The following is a 22,464-nucleotide window of genomic DNA, read 5'->3' as shown; positions in this document are numbered from 1 at the left end:
GGCTTTAATTACCATTAAAAAGGCCCCCCCCCGCCCCCACCCCTCCCGCCGGTCCAGACCCAGCGGCTCCCCCTGCTGGCTGCATGGCGGTAAAGCCGGACAGGGTCGGAGCTTCCGGGGGGCAAAGGAGCAGCAGGAGCCCGGAGCCAAGTCTGGAACCAAGTGTACAGCCCCTGGCGCCGGGGGCCCCCCGGACCCCGACCGAGATGGGGGCTCCCCTGGTGCCGGGGGCTCCCCAGACCCCGACCGAGATGGGGGCTCCCCTCGCGCCGGGGGCCCCCCGGACCCCGACCGAGATGGGGGCTCCCCTGGCGCCGGGGGCCCCCCGGACCCCGACCGAGATGGGGGCTTGCTATCAAGAACAGAAGCACCCCAGGCAGAAAATGGAAAGAGCGTCACCAGCTTTTCACGGATGGGGAAACTGAGGCACGGAGCGTCTGTGGCAGAGCTGGGAAGTGACCCACCCCCCAGCCCCAGCCCCACACCTAGGCCGCAAGGTCCCCTTCCTCTCCAGGAGCCAAGAGGAGAGCCAGGCCGGTGGGATGGGCCCAGGGGAGGGGAGATTGGCCCTGGGCGCTGGAGCCAGGAGACGTGTGCGACTCCGCAGCCAGACGCTCCTCCTCCCCCGCCCCCGGGCTGGCCCCGGCCCAGCCGCTGCTGGAATGTAACTCCGAGGTGCTGAGGGATGCAAAGCAGCTGAGCGAGGAACCCCGCACATCCGCGCTGAGGGATTAATCCCGGCTCCCATGCGCCCCCCTCCCGGGGTGGGACACACACACGCACAACGGGACACTCGGGGGCTCGGTGGGGGAGCTTTAACCGGCTGCGCTTGAGGGCACACGAGAGCAGGAGACTGCGTGTGAGCGACTCTGAGACACGCACCCAATCCGGCGCCCTTCACCCTGACCCCTACGCAGAGACGGTGACGCCAGCCGAACAGGGCCGGAGCCAGCGGCTGTTGCACTGTTTAGCGCTAATCCCCGGCAGAGCCAGGCTAAGCTCCACACTGCTCGCTGATCCGCGAGGCTGGGGCAGGGGGTGCTCTCCTGGGGGGCCCTGAGCTGCACGGACTGGGGCAGTGCCCCAGTGCAGATACACGGCATGCCACCCAGCGCAGCCCCACTGCAGGGCTGTAATGGGTGTGCGTGGGGGGTGTCTAGCAGTTAATACAAGGAATGGGGAGCCAGGACTCTGGGGTTTTATTCCTAGTGCAGACACACTGGCAGACCTTGGGGAGGGACTTCACTTCTCCCCATGCCTCAATTTCCCCCTCACCCAAGGAATGGTTTACGCTGCCCTCCAGCCTCAGGGCTGAACAGTCAGCAAAGCCCCTGGCCTGGAGGCTGCTGCCCAGCGGGGATGGAAGAGGGAGCCCCCTGCCCTGGCCAGCCACAGGCTGGGAGCGTTTTGCAGCAGGATGCAGAGCGCAGGGTGCCACGCCCAGGCCAACCACGGGTGATGGGCACTGGGGACAGGCGCCTGGCTGGCGGGGGCGGGGGGTCCTAGGTGTGAATTGGGTGGAACAGCCAGAGATACACCACAGCCGCCAGCCCCCCATGCCAGGTCCAGAGCGGGGTGGACACCTGGCGCCCCCTGGGGGCTGGGCTAGGAATGGGGTCACTGCTTTACGGGCAGGAAAACTGAGACTTCGAAGGCCTCGTTCAAGCGCGCGGGTTCCCGTGACTGAGCACGGAGCTGAGCACGTGGCCCGGGAGGCCCATCAGCAGCTGCTTTGAGGCGAAGTGACCCACGGCAGGAGTGGGGGCGCGACTGGAACCCAGGACTCCTCATCCCCTTGTCTGAACCAGACCTGGGGTCACCCCTCAGGGAGCTGTAACCTGTAACCATCAGCCCCCCCTCCATACCCGCTACCCGGGGCCCCCCAGCCCTGCCCCCCAAGCTCCCTGCTAGCCCCGCACTCACCTTGCAGCCCTCGCAGGCGCTCACCCCATAGTGGTAGCCCGAGGATTTGTCCTGGCACACAAAGCAGGGCTTGTAGATCCGGGGCAGCGGGGGTGGCGAGGGGGGGCTGGGGACGATCTCCTCGGAGCTGGTGCTCTGCGTCTCGATGGCTGTGGGGAGAAGGGGAGATGCGCTCAGGGGTCTGGCTGCTGCGTTTGGAGAGGCCTGTCCCCACCCACGGGCACCCAGAGGGACTCTGCCCCATGGCGGGCGCCCCACATGCAGCAGGGCATTGGGAGGAGACATCGGGGAGAGGGGAGTTGCGGCAGGAAATTGCGGGGCAGGGCAAAGTCACTGGCAGGGAGGACGACGAGCCAGAGTCTGCTCCCTCCCCACTTCACGGGACCCTGCCACACGGCTGGCTATGCTGGGCACAGAGGGGAGATGCCTACAAAGCAGCCATGGTCTGCTCTTGGCATGGGGGGCTGCCCCTGTGCTGGCCTGGCTGGCTGTGTGTGTGTGTGTGGTGGTGGGGGGTTTTATCTCCCTACTGGACGAACGCCAGCCCATGGCCCTGCCCCTGCGGTGCCCAGTGCTGCTGGAACCCAGCCCCACAGGCCCCGTCACGACAGTATCAGAGCGTCGCGAGAGAGACACCAGCCACAAGGACACGCGGCTCCCTCTGCTCCGCCCAGTGCCAGAAACGCCAGGGCAGCCTCCCCCCAGTGCCAGCGACACGCGGGTGGAAAGGAGCAGCCGGGTACAGGAAGCTCACGGTGCTCCGTCCCCTGCACGCCTGGCCGCCGCTGGGCGGCATTCCTGGCAGCAGGGTCCCCCCCTCGGGGCAGTCCCGGGGCCCCCAGGAGCCCATGTGCCCGCCAGGGAGCTGCCAGCCCTCAGCGCAAGGGAGGGGGGAGGAGGATTCCCAGCCTTGCAGATTCAGCTTGACGTTTCCAGGCCATAGGATGGAGCCTGGAATCGAGTCAGAGACAGCCTAACCCAGGAGCCGCTCGCTGCCTCTGATCAGCATCTGAAGGGACCTGCTGGCACCCCCCATCCACCTGGCACCCCGCCCCAGCAGCCCAGCACTCCCCACTGTCTGCCCGGCACCCCGCCCCAGCCGCCCTCGGAGCGGCCGGATCCCTCCACGGGACGGAGGGGTGGGCAGGACTGGCTTTGCCAGCCGCACCCTGGAACCAAAGTGGCCTGGGCTCCCCCAGGAGCTGAGAGCCTGCTGTCGGGAGATGACGGGGTTCGTCTGGACACCCCAGAGTGTCGGGGGTGTGCGTGCAATTGGGTGAGTGCAGGGGTGTGTGTGTCTGCAATTGGGGGGGTCTGCAAAGGGGTTGGGGGGGCCTGTCAGGATACGACCTTGAACTAGAAATTTGAAAACAAATCGACCCAGCCAAACCCTCCCGTCCCACCCAGGAGACATCCCAGCACCCAGGGCCCCAATGCCCCCTGCGACTGACCCTAACAGCAGCAATCGCCTGGCCGAGCGTCTGCTCCGGTGCTAAGGGAGCCTCCCGCATGCCGGGCACGGACGGCCACGCGCCCACCCGCACGGCCCACACACTCTGCACAAACAGAGGTTGGATGGGGAAACTGAGGCATGGAAAGCACAGTGACTTGCCTAGAGGCCAGCAAGGGGGCGAGACCAGAAGCCAACAGTCCTGCAGCTAGTTTCTCCCCGGAGTGCACAGAGCTCCCCTGGGCCCGGCTCTCTACCAGCCGACAGGCCTGCGCTGGGCCCATCTCGAGCTGCCCGTTCACGGAACCACAGTCCCCCAACCCGTCAGAGCACCAGGGAAACGGCACCACAGACACGCCCCCCGCCCGCCCCAGCCCAGCGCCGATGGGGCTTAGCCGGGGAACGCGGACCAGGCCCTCGCTCCCCGAAGGCTAGGCAAACGGGGGATGTTGCTGGACTCCCTGGAGTCAGAGCGGCACAGCTGCCCCCGGGCCACACCCTGAGCTCACCCTGCCAGCGAGCGGCAATACGGTGCCTATGACACAAGGCGGGGCAAGTCCGACTCCAGCCAGCAGAGGGTAGCGGCGCGCAAACCCTCCCCGCAGCACACTGCAATGCCCCCTCCCTGGGGGTGCTAGCACTGGGCGGGGGGGGGGGGGGGGAGACCCAGGGGCTGGCTCTGGGGGGGAGGCCCAGCAGTACCCCAACCCCACCTGCTCCCCGCGGGCACGGGGCCAGGAAGGGGTTAAGGCGGCGATGCCAGCCGCTCAGGGTGTTTGCACACGGTGGGAGCCAAGCGAACCAGTCGAACAGGATATGACGGGCCTGGCCCCGCGGGGTTAACACACCAGCCCCCACCCCCCAGGTCTGCTCTGCACAGGGAACAAGGGGGCCCTGCCTGCTGCCCATGCGGGGATCAGACCGCAAAGAGCAACGCGGCCCTGAGCACAGGGGAAGCCACCCCGGGCACTGCTAGCCCCTTCCAGACGGGCCCTGCTGGGGGATTCCTGGCCCCCAGCCACTGCGCAGCCGGGAAAAGAGGGGGGTCGTGGTTAGAGCAATGGGGGCTGGAGGCCAGGACTCCTGGGTTCTGTCCTTGCTGTGAGATAGGCCAGGGGCAGGGCTCCCATTCCCCCCCAGGGGCACGGAGCATCTCTCTCGGGCATTCACACGCCATCACGGGGCCGGCTGCTGCCGCTGCAGGTGGGCACCAGGCACACGAGGGCTAAAGAGACAGGACCTGGGGTGGGACACCTCCCATGGGGCACTCGACCAGAAGGGAAAGGGGGGCAATAGGTGGGGGAGTTACATGGCACTTGCTCCCCGCAGGGGGCTGCTGAGAGACGCCCCCAAAGCGGAGCCCCCAGAGAGTGGCTGTCTGGGAACGCCCAGGGACAGGGCAGCGCTGGATGGGCATTTCCCAGGCCCCCCACCCCAGCTCAGAGCCTTCTGGTCACAGCCACAGGGGAAGCCCCGGTTAAAAATGGGGGACCTGTTCCCATCACAGGTCCAGGCTGTCGCTTCTCCTGAGGGTAACGAGGGAGGCTGCGCTAATTACTCTGCAGTGAGGAAACCCAGGAGCTCGGGGCGGGCACAGTGGGCAAACATAGGCACCGTGCTACGACGAGTCCAGGCGGGCCCAGAGACAGGCAGAGGCAAGGGGAGATTCCCCGCAGGCCAGGGGCTCCCTGAACGACACCGACAAGGTGGGGACCCCAGAGCCCCCCGAAGGGGGCTGGGGCTCATACCGGCAGCTGCAGGGCACATCCTCATTGGCTGCATATGGGCAGTGCCAGGGCCCCTGTGGCAGACACAGGATTCCAGGCCTGAGGACCCCCCCACAGGCCACAGCCCCAGGAGACTGAGCCAGGCGCCCCACGGGCCAGCGGGTCAACCATGCTGTCAGTGGTCAGAGCAGTGGGGCTGGCAGCCAGGCCTCCTGGGGTTGCCCAAGGGCAAGGGGCTGTCGGGGCTGTGCTGTAAGCACTAGGCTGGCTGCAGATCTGCTGACACTGTCCGTCTGTCCATCCCCCCGGGCCTTGAGGGGAGGGAGTCAGGGGCTGGAGAGCAGCAAAACAAGCAGCCCCTCGCCAGCTTCCAGTGCCCACCAGGACGCAGCAGCTGCTCAGGAGCGTCTGGATCCCCAGCCCCCACGGCTGCAGGGGCTCCCTGAGGGGCAAGGTCCATTTGGGACAAGCAGCAGGAAAGAGATGGGCTCCCTACCCCAGCATCAGCTGGAGCCAGGCCCAGCAGCGCAGCCGGGGTGAGGGGCTGGGGAACAGGCCTCGGGCTGGGCTCAGAGCAGCGAGAACGCAGCTGCCCGACGCCCTCCTGCAGGGCAGGAAGGCGTCTCGGCCCAGGGCTTCCCCCGCTGCACGCCGGGATCCCTGGGCAAGCTCAGGGCCAGGCGCCAAGGAGCTGGGGCTTGGGCACTCTGTTCTGGCCCCTGGGAGGGAGTGGAGTCTAACGGTTAGAGGCGGGACCTGGGGCCAGGATTCCTGGCTTCTATTTTTGTAGCTGAGAGTGCAGCCTAGTGGGTGGAGCAGGGGCTGGGAGTCCAGGCCCAGCCCTGCCAGACTGTGCAATACCTTCGGAGAAGCACTGTGTTTGGGCCTCAGTTTCCCTCTCTACAAAGCAGAGAGAACACGGGTCACAGAGCCCCAGCCAGGGGTGTCCAGATGACTGCCATGGAGCCCAGCCAGGCCCCGCGAGCCCCCTGCCCTGAGCAAGCCACCCTCTGGCCCCAGGAGGAGTCCGCCTGCCCCGCTGCTTTGCGGGAAGAGCAGCTCCCCCCGCCCACACTGGGGTGCAAAGCCAGGCTGCAGTTCCTGGCCTGGTGTGGGGGGATCGGGGGGGGCTGACCTGGACGAGCTCAGAAGCTGGACAAACCAGTAAGCTACTGACAAGGACAGGCAGGGGGAGCAGGGGGCTGAGGCCGGAGGGGGGCAGTAGGGGGCAGAGCAGGAGGAAGCAGGGGGGCTGTGGGGGGAGCGGGGGGCTGAGGGGGAGACTCCAAAGGGCATGTGACAAAGGCGCCGGAGGATCGGCACAAAGGGGCCATTGTTGGGTTAGCTTCTGCCAAGACCCACATTCTTGACAATAGACAGCCCAGCCCGGGGGGGGGGATCCTTCCCCTTCGGCTCTCCCAGCCATTCCTCGCATGCCTGGCGTGGGGGGCTTGCGTTCCGGCAGGCGCGGGGTGGGTGCTCACACACACGGGGCCCAGGATGCACACAGGAGGGGCAAGGCCCATGGGAGCATGGGGGGGGGGGAGCCCGGGGGTGATGCCAACAGGAGTGCTGGTGGGGGCCCGGGAGAGGGGGAGGCCCGTGGGAGCAGCCCGGGGGTGATGCCAACAGGAGTGCTGGGGGGGCCCGGGAGGGGGGGCCACGGGAGCACGGGGTGCAACCCGGGGGTGATGCCAACAGGAGTGCTGGTGGGGGCCCGGGAGAGGGGGAGGCCCCGTGGGAGCAGCCCGGGGGTGATGCCAACAGGAGTGCTGGGGGGGCCCGGGAGGGGGGGCCATGGGAGCATGGGGTGCAGCCCGGGGGTGATGCCAACAGGAGTGCTGGGGGGGCCCGGGAGGGGGGGCCATGGGAGCATGGGGTGCAGCCCGGGGGTGATGCCAACAGGAGTGCTGGTGGGGGCCCGGGAGAGGGGGAGGCCCGTGGGAGCATGGGGGGCAGGCCAGGGCTCGCACTGGGGCCTCTGGGCAGACTCGCGCTGTTTCCGTGCCCAGCCCCTCCTCAGGCAGCCCAGCCCGGGAAACAGGCGCTCGGCCCCAGCCTGGGCAGCACCCGCTCCTCCTCCCCCCGCCTGACAGGCCCTGAGCTCTGTGGGGCAGGGGCTGAGGGACCAGCCGTGACGGCTCCCACGTCCTCCCGAACTTCTCCCCACAGGGACTTAAACAACACTTTGCCCCCCCGCCCCGCCGGCAGAGAGCGGGTCAGCCCCACGAGAGAAGGGGAAACCGTGCAGCCCGGCCAGGTGATCAGCTCCCCCAAAGAGCCCTGGGGTAGGAGACGCTGCTGGTGGCCCGGAAGGGTCCGGCCTGTGTCCCGCGCCCCCCACCTGGCTCCCCCCAGCCCCACGCCACTGCCAGCTACGCTCAGGCAATGGGGCTGGGATGCCACCGTGGGAGGGAGCAGGCCGGGCACGGAGGGAGAATGGGATCCCTACGGGGCAGGGGCTGGAGGCTGCAGGGAGCCTGAGGGACCCGATACCTGTCGGTGCCCATGGTCCTGTGACTGCAGCCCGAACCAGCACAGCCCCCTCGCTCTGCCAACACATGCTGGCACCAACTTTCCAGCGGGAGAGGAGCCGGCCTGTTCCAGCCCCACACCCCCCAGCTACGGGGCAACGAGACCCCACCCAGTCCTCACCCCACCCCCATCCACCCTGGCAACGCAGGCAGGTGCTGCCCATCTGGGGTGGGGGCTAACCCCTCCCTCGTTCCAGCCCAGCGTGGCGGCCAGTGCCCAGGGCTTCCCGGGACAGGCCCACTTGGCATCTGGCCCGGGCTGCGGGGCCAAGAGCCAGGGCAGGGGGCAGGAGATGCTGGCGTTCGTGACGAGCGCCGCACAGAACGTGCTGGGCACTGATCCCCAGCGGGCGTTGCCACTCCAGGGAGCGGAGCCAGCCGGGCACCAGCAGGCCGGGGTCCACCACCCTCCTCGGGGAGAGCGGCGCTCACCCAGCGCGGCTGACAGCCCGTGCCACATGCCACTGAGAGACAGACAGAGCTGCCCACGCCCCCCCCCACACGCATGTCCCCGCGCCCCCCCACACGTATCCCCACACGCATGTCCCCGCGCCCCCCCCACACGCATGTCCCCGCGCCCCCCCCACACGCATGTCCCCGCGCCCCCCCCACACGCAGCCACCCCTGCACGCACACGCACACACTCACTCCAAAGGGACCCTGGCAGCCGTGAGCACTCAAGGCGGCTGGGGCGAGGCTGACGCAGAGAGATCTGACGTAGCAGTGGGTGGGTGGGTGGGTGGGTGGGCATGGCACCAGTGCTGGCCTCCTGCCCCCTCACCCCCCATCAGACCACAGAGGGCCTTGCAGAGCCGAGCAGACAACTCCTCCCCCGCGTCCCGCCCATGCCAACACGATGGCAGCAGCTCCCGGCCTCCCTGCCCCAGCCCGGACCCCCGGGGCACATCTGCCGGGTGGGGGGGGATGTTAAGGGATAGGGGGGACACTGCCAGGGGAAAGCTGCCCACCCCAGCCTGGGCCCCGGCAGGGATGGGAAAGGAGGGCGGGGTGGGGCGGGCGCTCCTCACGGCCCAGGCCAGGCACAGCCTGGTTCCGGTTCCCCCAATGTGCCACTAGGGCAGGAGATTTTGGCGACACAGACCCAGGGCGCTGGACCAGTCGGGGGACCTGGTCAGCCCCCCCCCTCCCCCCCGGCCCCACATTCCCCAAGCCAGCTTTGCCCCGCCACCCGCGCCAAGCTCCAACAGGCCTGGCAGGGGGTCCCCGCTGCTCGAGCTTAGTCATGCACGGGGCACGGACGCCAGCTGCTGCCAGACGTGCAGAGCACCTACCGTGGCGGTGAGCTGGAGTCACTCACTGAGTCCCCCTGGCAGCCCCGACTGTGCCAGGCTCGCGCCATCTGACCGAGCGGCTGCGGGAGAGCAACACTGGTACCTGCCTGGCACAGAGACCTTGCAGAGCAAAGCGGGCACGTCCCTTCCTTCCCGGAGGCCCCTGCCCGATCCCAGGAGAGCAGAAAGCCGGGCAGCCCAGCCCGCTCCCCACAAGAGCTCCGGGCACATGGGGCCGGGGGCATCGGAGAGCAGCACCCCCTCCCCGACGTACCCTGGGGAGCAGGGGACGCTGCTCTTGGAGGGAGGGGCTGGCATGTGAAATAACCCAGGGGGCGGAGGGAGCAGGAATGGGGTGGTGGTGCAGGAGGGGCCCCACGAGAGGGGACGGTACAAAGGTGCCAGGAGGGGGGCTGCAGGCGACTAGAACCCAGGAGTCCTGACTCCCAGCCCCCCTGCCCTAACCACTAGACCCCCCTCCCCAGGAGTAAGAGGGGAAGCAGCTGCAAGCCAAATGCTGCAGCTCAGAGCTTCCCTGGGCAAACAGGATTTAAAAGCCCCCCACCCCCTCCCTTCCTCCCACAGCCCTGGCTCTATTTTCACTCCTCATGGGTTTGCTTTTCCTGAGTCGCTGCACAGGAAATCCAGCGAGACACGCCCCAGACCTCGCCCGGCTGCCCAGCCCCCAGGCAGTGCCCGGGCTACCAGCTCCGCCTGGCCAGGGAGCCCCCGGGCGGGCCAATGTCACCACCGCGCTGGCGTGGGAAACCAGGCTCCCGGGCAGCGGGGCCGGCCAGCATTCCAGAGACAGCTGGGGAGAACCCAGGAGTCTTGGCTCCCAGATGTCCCCCCCCCCGCCCCAATCTAACCACTGGACCCCTCTCTCCTCCCAGAGCTGGAGAGAGAGCCCAGGAGTCCTGGCTCCCAGCCTTCCCACTCAAAGGAAGAGACAAACACTCTCTGCCAAAGTCATCCTGCACTAACCCCTAGATGCCCCGTTAGGGGAATTCCCCATCCTGCAGCACTGCTCCCCCCACAGCCCCTGGCAGGCCCAGGCAAGCACCCCCTGTGAACCCCTTGGTGGCCTGACCCCTTCCTCCCCCCACGCCAAGGAGGGTGCATCTGAGCCATCTGTCCTGGAGGGCCCATATGATCCAGGGCAGCCTTGAACCCCATGACTTTAAAGGAGGGCAGCATCAGCCCCCCGGGTCTTGCCATGGACAGACAGACCCCTTCATGGCTTGGAGGGTGGCGGGGGGGCTGCAAGCTCAGCCATCGCTCTCCTGCCCTGAACTGCTGAGCAGCTGGAAGAGGGTGGCCCCTGGGCGCAAACAGCTTGGGGCCCACAGAGCCCCTCAGCTCTGGCCCCACAGCCCACACCCAGTGCAGACCCGGCCTGGCCTGCCCGAGGCAGGCTGGGCCACTGGGCAGGGCGACCCCCCCGAGAGACCCTGGCTGCAGCACCCCTGGGAGCCTGAATCAAGGTGGGGAGACCAGCCCCCTCCTGCCATGCTACCCCCTCCCCCAAAGCCTGGTACGCCCTGCCCAGCTGAGCCATGGGGGGGCCCTCGGGTGGGAGGTAGCATACAGCAGAGCCCTGCTCGCAGAGTGCCCTCGGGTTCCCCCACCTGCAAGGGGAGAAAGGTCCGAACTCACCAGGTGCCCCCGACCCCATCTGCCCGCGTCCCGCCTGCCTGCCTGGCACCGCCCGAGTGCTGCAGCGCCGGGGGCTGGCTGCGGCAGAGCCAGCCGGGGTGGGGGCGACGGAGCACGGCTAATGTGAGGAGACTGCGGGGCCGTCCCTGCGCCCGCCTGCCACGCTGCCCAGGAGAGCATCGCCCCCACCCCGCACTGGCTGCCGGGAGCGGCGAGTGTCCGTCACCCCCCCCCCCCCCCCGTGGGCACACACAGCCTCCCCCGGCTCCTGGAACCCCACAGGAGCCCACGCGGGGGGGGGGGGGGCTGCCTCCCCCTCCCCGGCTGAGTCTCAGCTGGAGAGCAGGGGGCAGTGCCCTTGGCAGGGTGGACGCAGGCTCTGAGGAGTGGGGCAAGGCAGGGGAGAAGGCTGGGAGTCAGGACTCCTGGGTTCCCTTCTTCGCTTGGACGCTGGGGAGCAGCAGCGGACCGGTCACGTGATCTCTCTGCACCACAGTCGGTACCATGGACATTCCCCGGGGGACAGATCTGCCCCGGCCCCCTACCAGCCCCACCGCCCCCAAAGGGAGGGATCCCAGCTCCCTGGCTAGAGAGAACCAGAGTAACCCTCGCAGAGAGCTCCACGCAAACCGAGGAGGAAACTGAGGCACAGAAGGAGGCAGTGACTTGCCCTCAGTCACACAGCAGGTCAGTGGCGCAGCCAGAGATAGAGAGCCCAGCCCACTGCTCTAACCACTAGCCCACGCTGCCTGCCGCAAATAACCATCCCCAGGGCTGGCCTGAAATGCTCTGGCCCAGCTGGGACTGGCAGGAGCTCGGGGGTGGGGTGGGAGGGCCTCGCGTGCCAGCTACATTACCCCCTCACCCAGCGTTCAGACCCAGCCGGAGTGGGGTGGAGGGTGTCGTATCGGCCTGGGCCAGCTACCCGCAGGGACCACTGCAGTGCTGCCAGCCGGGGGGAGCAACCCAGAGCAGACCCAGGATGGGCAAGGTCAGGGCACCCGTCATTTGTTGGCAATTCACCATGCGCCCTTCCATCCACCTCCACAGCAATGCCCGGCCCCTCCAGCCCCGTAGGGACTCCACGCCCCTCGCCCACCATGCAGGACAAGCACACCACGGCCGGACCACTGACGCCTGATCACACGCAGTGCTGGATCCCCCCCCCCCGCCTTTCCCACACGCTGCGCCGGATCCACCCCCCACGCACCACACCGGATCCACCCCCCACGGGTCACGCTTCCCCACACCGGCAGGTCATACGGACACCTCACACAGCACACCCCCAGGCCCTAGATGGGATGGGGGGGCAGGGAAAACTGGGGGGGCAGGGAGGGCAGCACCCCCAAATCAAGAGAGATACCTGATCCGCTTTGGGGCGCTGGGAGCTGCAGCTCCCCTGAACCAGCCATCAATGCCCAGAGAAAAGCCAGGCAAGCATGGGTGCAGGGCGCAGACCTCTTGGAGAGGGGCAGGCACCGGCATGGGGGGTCCCCAGCCCGCTGGGAGAAGACACTCCCCTGCAGGGGTGGGGATGTGGAAGCCACCCCGGCTGTACCAGCTTTACAAGGTTCCCGCCTGGCCAGAGGGTTACAGGTTGGACAAATTTTCCCCTCGCAAATTGGGGCAAAAAGTCAGAAGTTCAGAACATTTTCATGCCCTGATCAGTGATCCGGCTTGGGTCAATTAACACGTTTTGTTTCCATTTTAGCCGTTGTTAGGGGGTGTTTGAGAAACTACAATTAGCTCCCCATGTTAGGCAGGAAAGCTTTTTTTTTTTTTTAAATTAAAGTTTCTGAAGTCGAAATGGCTCTTTTCACAATTTCAAACCCTTTTTCTCTCCCTGCAAGTAAGTTTTTAGCGTTAAACCCAATAATAAATCGTGGGAACCGGCCCTCAGCCAAGTGTCTGGTTTCCATGAACTGGCACTGCCCAGAGACAAACGTCCGGCGGAAGAGTCGCGATCAGCCGCAGGAATCTGAGCAGGGCTCCCGCAGGGGTCTCGCCCACCCCCATAGCCTCTCCCCCGCCCCCCGGACAGGCCCCAGGGCCCATGGGGCAGGACTTGTGCCCCAGTCTGACCCGTCCCTGACTAGAAATCAGCAGGCTCCTGGCCCCAAGGGGCTGAGAGGTGTAGCCCTTCCTCCTCACAGCCCCCGGGCGAGAGCACAAGGGGGATCGGGGAAAGTGTTGCCCCCCCCTCCACCATGCCTGGACCAACAGGTTAAGAGAGGCTCTGGATTTGGCATGTTACTGGCTGCCAGTGCCAACGGGAGAACCCAGGAGCTGCCAGCCCCACTCCGCCAGGCACCCCAGGCTCCTCACCAGGCAGCCAGGTTTCTGCCACGACTTCTGAGGAGTGTGGGTCCAGCGCCCAGAGCGGCCCCGGGGCTGAGCGCCCGGAAGGGACACTGTCAACCAGGCTACTCCACACCCGTCCAGTGCGGGGCACCCTGACGCCTTCCTCACAGGCTGCCAGAGACCAGGCACTGGGACAGACAGAGCCTCCTCCCCAGCAGGCTCTGAATCCGTGCCCCCCTCCTATTCTGAAAGCCCACCCCCCAGCCAGACACCGGCAGTTATTAGATGGTGCTAATTCGCTTCGCCCGGCACCCGCCCCACCACCAGTGGCCTCCACATCCCGGCCTAGGCTTCTCGGAGCAGGACAAGCAGAGCACATCCCATTCCTGCAAGCTACCCCCACCCGACACCAGGGAGCCCCCGCGCACCCGGCCCAGGCCAGCCGAGATCAGGCCAGAGCTGCCAGTGCCAGGGAGGTGGCCAACTCACCCTTCCAAACCTGCATCCTATTTCCTGCACCAGCAGGCGCCTGAAAATAAACCCCATCAGCCCCAGGCTCTGGGGCGCAGCCAAGGCCCCCCCAGGGCCCAGCCCAGGCCTTTCGCAACACCTAGAGGGGGAGGGGAAGGCAAAAGGGCAGCCCCCCTCCGCCCTCTGGACACAAACCTTTTAGAAGCTTTAAGCCAAAAAACCAACAAGCTGCCCAAGGAGCTTCCCACCCCCCTTGCTGACAAAGGCCCCGGAGGAGGGTCCTGTTGACTCCCTGATAAGAGCAAAAGGTCAAAGGGCCCCACAGACAATGGCAAAAAGGGACTTTGTTCTCTGGAGATTGGGTCGGGGAGGCGGGTGTTAGGAGACCAGGAGGGCAGGCAGCGCCCAGGGGCTGGGCATCGGGGAGGGGGGGTCGTGTCTGGGCGACCAGGAGGGCAGGCTGGGCACGGCGGGTTTGGATGGACCGGGGCTGCACTCCAGGCCCAGCGCTGGCCTTGGGAGGTTTTATTTAACGGGCCCAGTTCAGGTGGCAGCTAACAGCTCCAATGCCAGGCAGGGTCTCGGGCATCGCTTTGGCTCAGTAGTACAGGCCAACCCAGCTGGGGGGGTCCCCCCATCCTTGCCCCTCGTGGATCCCCCAGCTCAGGCTGCCGCCCTGACACTGGAAGACAAGAGAGTCCCCCGGGTGCACTTGCTCAGCGCCTCGGGGCTCTGCCCTCCTGCACAGCCCGGGGAAGGGGGAGGCGACTGGCCCGGAAGAGGCTGCCCGCCCCAGAAAGCTGGCATCCAAGGGGGTGTCACTTTCACCCTCCATAACAAAGTCCTGGAAAGCCGCCCCGCTCGGCAAGGACTTTCCCCCAGCATGGCGCCGGCTGTTTGCCATCCAGACCAGTATCCCCGGGGAGCCGGGCAGGGCAGATCATTCTGCAGGGAGGGCCCCAGAGCCCCCCCCAGGCGAAAACAATCTACAAAGAGCCCAGACACAGAGCAGGGCGGCACGTTCGCCCTGCGTCCAGCCCAGCGCCTCACAAAGGGGGGGATTGTCCCTCCCAAAGGACGGGCCTCTCATCCCACTAACCGGGCCGAAGGCTCTGACCTCAGCAGTGCTGCTGGCTCCAAAGGGCCTTGGACCGGATGCAGACGCACCAGGCCCAGAACCCCGGGTCCCACCAAGGAACCCAGCTCCCAGCCCCTCTGCTCCCCACACGTCTCTGTGCCTGTGTGTCTCGGTTTGTTTTTCTCTCCGGTTTCGCTCCGATCCCAGCTAGCCTGTTCGGAGCAGGCGATAGCTGCCTCTTGGGGGACTGAGCCGATTTCTAACCCACTCCGCCCCAGTCTGCGTTTCAAACACCCCCCCCAACACACACACACACCCCCATTCCAAGCCTCCTCCTTGCCCTGCCTGGCGCTGGGAAAGAACCAGCAGCCTTAAACTCACTCTGTTTCAACTATGTCTTGACCCCACGCGCTCCAAAGGGGCCCGGGACAGTTCCTGGGGGGCTGCATGGGGGCAGGGTGCGAGGAATGCATCCCTTGGCACCCTGGCTGTCCCACACTGCTGTTCGCCTGCCGGGGGCGTATGGACTCTTGGCAGATCTGGTGGCCCCAGGCAAACTGAAGTTTTGGTCTCTACTCCCCCAGCCCCAGGAGCGGTGGAGCCCTGATGGGCTTTGACAACCCTGCTCCCTGGGCTGGTGCGAGCCACCGAGGGCGGGGGGAGAAATGGGTTCAGCTCCCTGGCTGCCCTTCGGAAAACAGGGCACCCGGCCTCTTCGTGTTAGGCCTGGGATGTGAATGGGTATGGGGGGGGGTGGCTTTCCAGGAAACAATGATCCCTCCTGGGAGCTCCACCCTGCCTCCACACACGGCCCCCCACACATACCTCGGATAAAGCCACAGCAGACTATTTAGTTAATTGGATTTGGTCAGAGAGCTGATCATGGGCAGTAAATACCCCGCTCATCCCCCTCCACACACCTCCCGGGCCAGGGAGCCGCTTTTCAACCCCAGGCTCTTCCCAGAAAGCCCAGTGCAGCCGGGGACCCCCAGCACCCCACCAGCCGCCTGCCCAGGCGAGGCAAGGCAGGGGGAGGCGGGAATTAACTAGGCCAAGGGTTGCTTATGGCGACGGCGCGGGGCATTAGCCCTAGCAGTAATCAGGAGGGATGTGCAGCGAGGAGCCGCAGAGGCCCGGCGAGGGGAAGCCCGTTCCCAGCCCAGCCCTTGGATTACAGCCGGATTTTCAGGAGGCTGCTCCCAGCCAGGAGCCGAATCTACTTCTGGCCCCAACCCCAAAGGCCACACAACGCTCCCCTTGCACACCGCTGCCTCCAGCCAGTGCCCTGCCATCCCCCATGCAGAGCAGGGCGGCCCCTGGGGCCAGGAAACCAAGGGGGGCTGGCAGGACCTTGGAGGCCTGGCAGAGATCAGGGCCCCCTACGCCCAAGCACCCGATCGCTCTCCACACGCTCAGGGGATGATACCTACAGTGGCTGGAGCTGCTCCAGGGCTGGCTCCGGAGCGGGGGGCCGTACGGGGTGGGGGGGCCGATCCCTTTGTCCTGGAGCAAGCAGGCCCGAGTCTGGCTGTAAAAATCCATCATGAGGAAGGGGTTGGGGCTGGGGGTTAGCCCGGCGACGTCCACGCTCTCGTACATCTTCCCGGGGGCTCCTTCACCCGGCCCAGAGTCGGGGTCAGGCGGGTCAAGCCCCTCAGCAGGCTGCCGTCCAGGCGCTCATCTCCCACGCAGGGGCCATGGGGGGCCCCGGACCCCGCTTCCGCTCGCCGCACTCGGAGACCCACACCTGGGGCCCGGGCCCCGCAGCGTGCGAAGGGGACTTCCCCAGCCCAGGACCGGCCCCAAATCCACGGCCGGGGGCGCTGGGGAACAAACCCCCCCGCCCCAGCCGGGGCCCCTCAGACGTGGGCGCAGCAGCTAGTTCCCCGGCGAGGAGCCCATCGCTCCGTGCGCTCCCGGGGGCGCGGCAGCCTCCAGCCGGCCGCGGGCTGAGAACCGCGCGGGGCAGGAGGGGCGCTCCCGGCCCGGCCGGCCTCCAGGGGGCCCCTCCCGGGCTCGGCTCCGCGGCTCGGCCGCCCGCAGCGCGCTGCGCCCCCGGAGAGCCGGGCTGCGGCCGGCGCGTCTGCTCTGCGCACGGAGCCGCGGCTGAAAATCCCTCCTGCCACGCGGCGCCTCCCAGCGGCCTTAACCCCTTGGCTGCCTGCGCGGGGCCGCCGCGCTGCGCCACGGCCCGGCCCCGGGGCGCCCCTCGCCGGAAGGGCCTTTTCCGGCGCGGCAGCGCCCGCCTCATTTGCCTAATGGCATGCGGCTGAACTCCGGCTGAACCCGCCGCAAGCGCCTCACCTCCCCGTGACCCCCGGCCCCAGACCCCGCCGCCCCCGGGCCCCCCACCCCCGCTCCAGCCACAGCGACGTGGGTGCGCCCCGCGCCGAGCTGCGCCCCAGCGGTTCCACCCGCGCACGGGCCCCGATCCTGCGCACCCCCCCCCCCCGCCGCTTCCTGCGCGCTCACGGCACCTACCGCGGGCCCCAGAGTTTGCAAGCTCCTAATTACCTACCCCCCGGAGGATTACATCACATCACACAACATAACACAACCTAGCTCCTCCCCAGCACGGAGCAGGAGCGCTCACAGCCCCTCCCCTCCTGACTGTGTTTACCCTCCACCCCCTGTGCGGCAGGGCAGGGCTGCTGGCCTCGCTGGACAGCGGGGAAACTGAGGCAGGCAGAGCCTAAGCCACATGGGGAGCCTGTGGAAAAGCTGGGAACTAGGCCCAGACCTCCCCAAGCCCAGGCTAGCGGCCGAACCGCATCCTGGCTCCCCGCCACCTGGATTCACACCATCTCCCTCTCCCATTAATACGTGTGACACCCCCCCACACCCCCCATTCGTATCTGCAGCTACAGAGTCTGAACTGCCAGGTGCCTCAGAGCCCCCAGCCCTGCACCCAGCGGCCCGAGAGCAGAGGCCAGCGCCCAGCGCAGGATCAGGGGGTCACGATTCACATGGGGCACGGACACGGCCCAGCTCAGCATTTCGGTCTGCTTTGTATTAAGGTAGCACCGGGCGCCCCCGTCATGTCCAGGACGCCCCCCCCCCGGTGTCCGGCTGCACAAACACCTGACAGACAGAAAGGGGCGGGGGAGGGGAACTTGACTTTGTAAGCGCCCAGTGCTGGGTCCCGTTCCAGTTCGTGCAGCGGCAGAGGGGGTGCGAGGGGCGGTGACGGATAGTCCAGCCCTGCTGCGGCTCCAGCCAGCTCCAGCCATACAAGGCAGACAGCGAATTTCTTCAGGGGTAGAAATCTATAGAAACACCCCCCCCCCCATTGTATGCTTTCCCCAGATTTTTGCAGTCCTTGACCCTGGCCAGGCCCCTGCTGCCCGTCCTAGTGCGCGGCCGTGCCGGCTCATGGAGCACTGTACCCCCACGCGCCTGCCCCCTTGCAGGAGGGGCTCAGGGGCACCAGCCCCATCTTTGCAGAAGAGGAAACGGAGCCCGGGGTATTGCCCTGTTGCTCAGCCCTGTCCACACCCGAGTGCCACCATTACACCAACCGAACCCCCGGCGCTGCTCCCGCCCCTCGGGGAGGTGGGTGAGTGAACTCCACTGACGGGAGACACTCTCCCCTCGGTTGGGGCTTTGCTGAACCGAGCCCCTGTGCGGGGCTGTAAGTGCAGAGCTGCCCTAGATGCGGCCCAGGGAAGAGACTTGATCCCCACACCCAGGCCAGGCAATAAGGCCGGGGCAGAGACAAGAACCCAGGAGTCCTGGCTCTGCCCCCCCCATTGCACCCACACACATCGACTGGGGATACAGCAGCAATGCAGACTGCAAAGCCATTTGCAAGCTACAACCTGCCCTCTCCCCTCTTCTCCGTTTCCAAGCCAGGCCAGGCAGTGTGCCCCTGGGTCCTGCTACCTTCTGCAGAAAGCAGCCGCCTGGCAGGGGCACCACCAGCCCGCCTTGGCACGAGGTGCGACAGGCAGGGAAGAGCTCACAGGCATTTCAGTTCCTTGCCCAGTCCAGGCTGAACCCCCTTCCCCGAGCCGGCTGCCCTTGCCTCACGGAGCAGTTCACAGGGGGGAACCACTAGGAGGGGATGGAGAGTCCTGCTCCGGGGCCCAGGGAAAACGCAGGCTCCTTAAACTGCAAGTTTGAATCCTGCCAAGCTCCGCTCGGCTGCCCCATGCAGCGGCACAGCAAGCGAGCGCCACCCTGCGACTTGTGCTGCCCGGCGAGTCTTGAAACAGCACGGAGACTTCACCGTTCTTCCCAGCACGGGGCGCCCCCACCAAGATCAAGGCCCCTGCCTCAAAGAGCTTCCATTGAAAGAGACAAAGGGCAAGAAGGGAAACTGAGTCACAAAGGGGAAGGGACTTGGCTAGGGCCAGCGGCAGAGCCTAAAACTCCTGGGTCCCTGGCCAGCACCTGACACAGTGCTCACCCCAGCTGCCTCGTCTCCCTGGACTTTGAGGATCATGGCCTAGGAAAGGTCTCGCCAGAAGAAGACCAGCTGCTCACCCCACACCAGAACTGGAGCTGGGGGGGTGGGTGGGTGGGGAAGCTGTGGGATCTTGCCCCCTTCCCCACAGCGCCCCACCCCACCCCTCCCCCACCCCGGGCCAGCTGGGCCTTCAGAAGTGGTCCGGGGCCAGACTCCAGCACGTCCCAGACAGCAGAGCAGGGCGACACCCAATCCCCCCTCCTCGCTCCCTGTCCTCCGGGAGGAATCCGGCAGGACGCCAGGTCCAGGAAGCTGTGGGCGCGTCCACAGGACGGCACCGCTCGCTGGTCAGTTGAGTCGGGATTCCCCCACCCAGGCAGCCGCTGCCCCTCCAGCAGCCGCACGGCTGCCGGGGCTGATGTGCGGGCCGCAGGATCGGCACCGTCAGTGCCCCGTGGCGAGGCATCCCAGCCAAGTCCCCCGCTCAGAAATCTCCCTCCTTCTCTCCGGGGGGGGGGCTCACAGTGGATTTCAGCGATGCCAGGGTCTCGCACGTCTGTTTGGAGACCCCGGGGCTTTGTCACGGGCGCTGGGTGCTTCGCTGGACCTGCGAGCTGCGAGAAAGCCTTTTTATAACCTTCCCCCCCTCCCCCTCTGCCCTGAAAGCTGCAATCGCGTGGCCATGGGGCGCAGTAAAAACCCACCCCCATCTCCTTCCGAGGAGCAGGGGGCCTGCGGGAATTCAGCTGAGATATACAACCTGACAAGGGCCTTTATGGTGGGCGTGTGGCGGAGGAGGGTATCTCCCAGTTTCTTTCCACCCCACTCCCCTTAAGGGAACAATGCAACTCCCCCAGAGTGACCCAGGCTGGGGTGGGAGGTAGGATGGGGTGTAAGGCACTCCCCCCCAAAAGGTCAGAGAGGCACAACCTAACTCCAGTGCCAGCCCCCACATCACTGCCAGGCCCCTGGGGTCCCTGCCCCCGCCCCAAAGCCTCCTGGTTAGTTTCGACCTCCCAAAGCAACCTGATGAGTCCTGGGGTTTTTAGCAGCCATGCTGGGCCCATTGGCCTCCTGCAGGCTCCATGCAGCTGAGTGAAAGAAACCAGGTCCCCTTCCTCTCTGATCTCTCGGCCTTATCTGCATGTGACAGGGCTGGGCTCCCCATGCATTACCCCGCCCCCCTGCAACTCCCGCTCCCTTCCCCGCTGGCCTAAAAAAGTGAACAGTTGGGCTGAGCAGGCTTGTCTGAAATCTGCCCCTGAAAAACCTGGAGGCATGTGTGCGCCTGAGAGAGAGCAAGGCATCAGCAGCGCCTGTTTAAATAATAATAGAAAGTCAAAGGTTTTGCTTAGCCAGCAGGTTTCTGAACAAAAGCCCAGCACTCTTCCAACTTCCTGCAGCGAACATGACAAATGTCTGCTTTGACTCATTTACTGGGGCTGGAAGGAAAGCTGGCTTCAAACACACGCCGGGAAAGAACCAAACAGGCCGGCCTGCGGTAGGAATGCTTCACCTTGGGGGGAGACGCACACACAGAGCCCCCCGTCCCCCGTACCCCCCCAAATCTCTCCTCCTCGCACGCATGCCGTCAGCCGCTGCCCACTTCGGTCCCGGGGTTCTGGAGTCCTTCCCCCCTCCCCCGACAACAGGAAAAACGAGTAAAAATTGTGTTAAAGATTTCAACGCGAAAGCCAAACTCAATTGGGCAACTGGGAGCGACCGGCCAGCCAGGCCCAACTGCGCTCCTCATTTGCTGGCACACAGAGCTGGCCCCCCCGGGTGAGCCTGGTACAGGGCCAGGGGCTGACCAGCCTACGGCAGAGCCAAGCCCCGGGCCTGGCCCCTCACACCCAGGGCTTGCAAAGGCCCTTTGGGATGCTCCCTAGCGCATATGACCCCCGAGCGCTTTTGCTTTTAAAAACCCCCTCAATCATTTCCGGCCCCCCGGAAGCCCCGCTGCGCTCTAGGAGGCAGCTCTCGGACCCCCCGGCTGCAGGGGCACTGGTGGGTTTGGGGGTGTGGTTTTTTTTGGATTATTTCTGGGGCTGGTGCTCGGCCCTTTGCCAGGAGTTAGCACTCTCCCGGCGCTTCGCTTGGGAAAATCTTGGGCCCCTTGTTTATTCTGTCACCAGCTTCCCCCCCCCCCCCCCCGAGGTCCGGCAGCGTGCCAAGCAGGCTCAGACAGTGCCACCTTCACGGACCCCGGCCTGCCGCTTGCGCTGGGGAGCAGCTGCCAAGCCCCGTCGAGGAGGAAGGGGCTGCTCGGCCCGAGCACAGCGGCAGAATTTGGCACCCAGGTTTCTGGCTGGGAGATGAGTATCAATCTGGGTTACGCAACCCCCCCCCGGCCACAGAATCCCGGAGCCCTGACTTGTGGAGCCGGACCCGGAAGGGCTGCTAGAAACCTGCCTTGTGGCAACAAATTGAGCAGTCACAGCTCAGAAAACAGCCCGCAGGCCCGCCCTGTTTCTCACCATAGCCAGGCCGGCCACGGAGCCTAGTCCAGAACAGGGCTGACTTCTTCATCACTCCTCACAGGCAGCCCTGCTCCCGAGCAAAGGGCCCTGGAATTAGATGGGCTTCCCTCGCCACCCCACGGCTGCAGACAAGGGAAACCCACTAACTGCCGGGAACGACGCAAACCCACAGGCTCCAACCAGAGCCGCCCCAAACATGCAATTTGCTAATCACACACCAGTGCGACGGTGAAAAACCTGCTCGCACGCGCCGTGCAAATGCCTCTAAAGCAGAGGGCCATGTCCCGGCTGTTCGCTGCTCTACCCTGCATCAGCCAGGAGAGCCGCCGGTCAGAGTATGGCAGTCCCAGCAGGGGCCACAGAAACAGTCGGAGGAACTGGGCATTTTCCATAAAGCACTTAACATCGAGCAGGGGAATGCACTCCCCTGGCCGGCTGGCTGCACACGTGTGTGCATGCGCACACTCATTCACACACACATGCACGCACACGAACTTCTCTTCCCAAAATAAAACCGCTAGCCCCCCAGTGTTTAATCTGGAACCTGACCCTGGACGTGTGAAACATGGTGAGAAAACATTTCTCTGGTTCTCACCAGGCTGTTAGTCATGCAAAGTCCCTGTTGCAAAGGCAGACTGAGCAGAAGGGGGGGTGGGCTGGGGAAGGAGAGAAGAGAAAGAAAACAAGCAGAGAAGGGAAGAGTGGAAGAACCCCCAGCCTCTCTGGACTCCTCTGAGGCCAGTCGCGCCCTAGGGCATGCGGGAAAGTTGGGATCTTGCAGGTGATAAGCCCCCTAGAGATGCACCTTCCTTAAGGCCCCGCTGCAGAGCCCTGGGTGCAGCATCGGCCCAAAGCACCCCCCCGGGGCGTTCAGTCCCGCCCCGGTATCACTCCTGCTCTTGCGCCCATAACATTGTGCCACAGGCAACATCTCCACGGAGGGGCTCTGCTTACGGGGCCTGAGCAGGCCCCGTTTGGTCTGGTGCTGGGCGTCTCCAGCCCTGGCGCCGGGGGCAGAACACGGCCCCGGCCAAACCCAGGGCACAGGCTGCCCCCCTCCCCAGCCACCACTTTCGAAAACGGTACCAGCTGTCTAGTCGCTCATCACAACGCATGCGATTGGCTGCCTAAAGTCAGGTGGGTG

At 66.0% G+C, this 22,464-nt stretch overlaps 1 protein-coding gene across 3 annotated transcripts in view; it reads right to left on the bottom strand.

Annotated features, from left to right (window-relative positions):
• RARA (retinoic acid receptor alpha) overlaps window positions 1-22,464 on the bottom strand; it is a 64,178-nt gene that overhangs the window by 5,774 nt on the left and 35,940 nt on the right. For 2 of the 3 annotated variants that reach the window (XM_048829869.2, XM_075123545.1), the window contains exon 3: window positions 1,924-2,072. In XM_048829869.2, coding sequence (XP_048685826.1) covers window positions 1,924-2,072 — 149 coding nt within the window. Of the gene's footprint in view, window positions 1-1,923; window positions 2,073-15,862; window positions 16,457-22,464 lie in introns of those variants that run through there. The other variant, XM_075123546.1, reaches the window with a different exon arrangement.

This window comes from Caretta caretta, chromosome 27, assembly GCF_965140235.1.
Source record: "Caretta caretta isolate rCarCar2 chromosome 27, rCarCar1.hap1, whole genome shotgun sequence".
Taxonomy (NCBI): domain Eukaryota; kingdom Metazoa; phylum Chordata; order Testudines; family Cheloniidae; genus Caretta; species Caretta caretta.
This window is presented reverse-complemented; position numbering and strand designations above follow the sequence as displayed.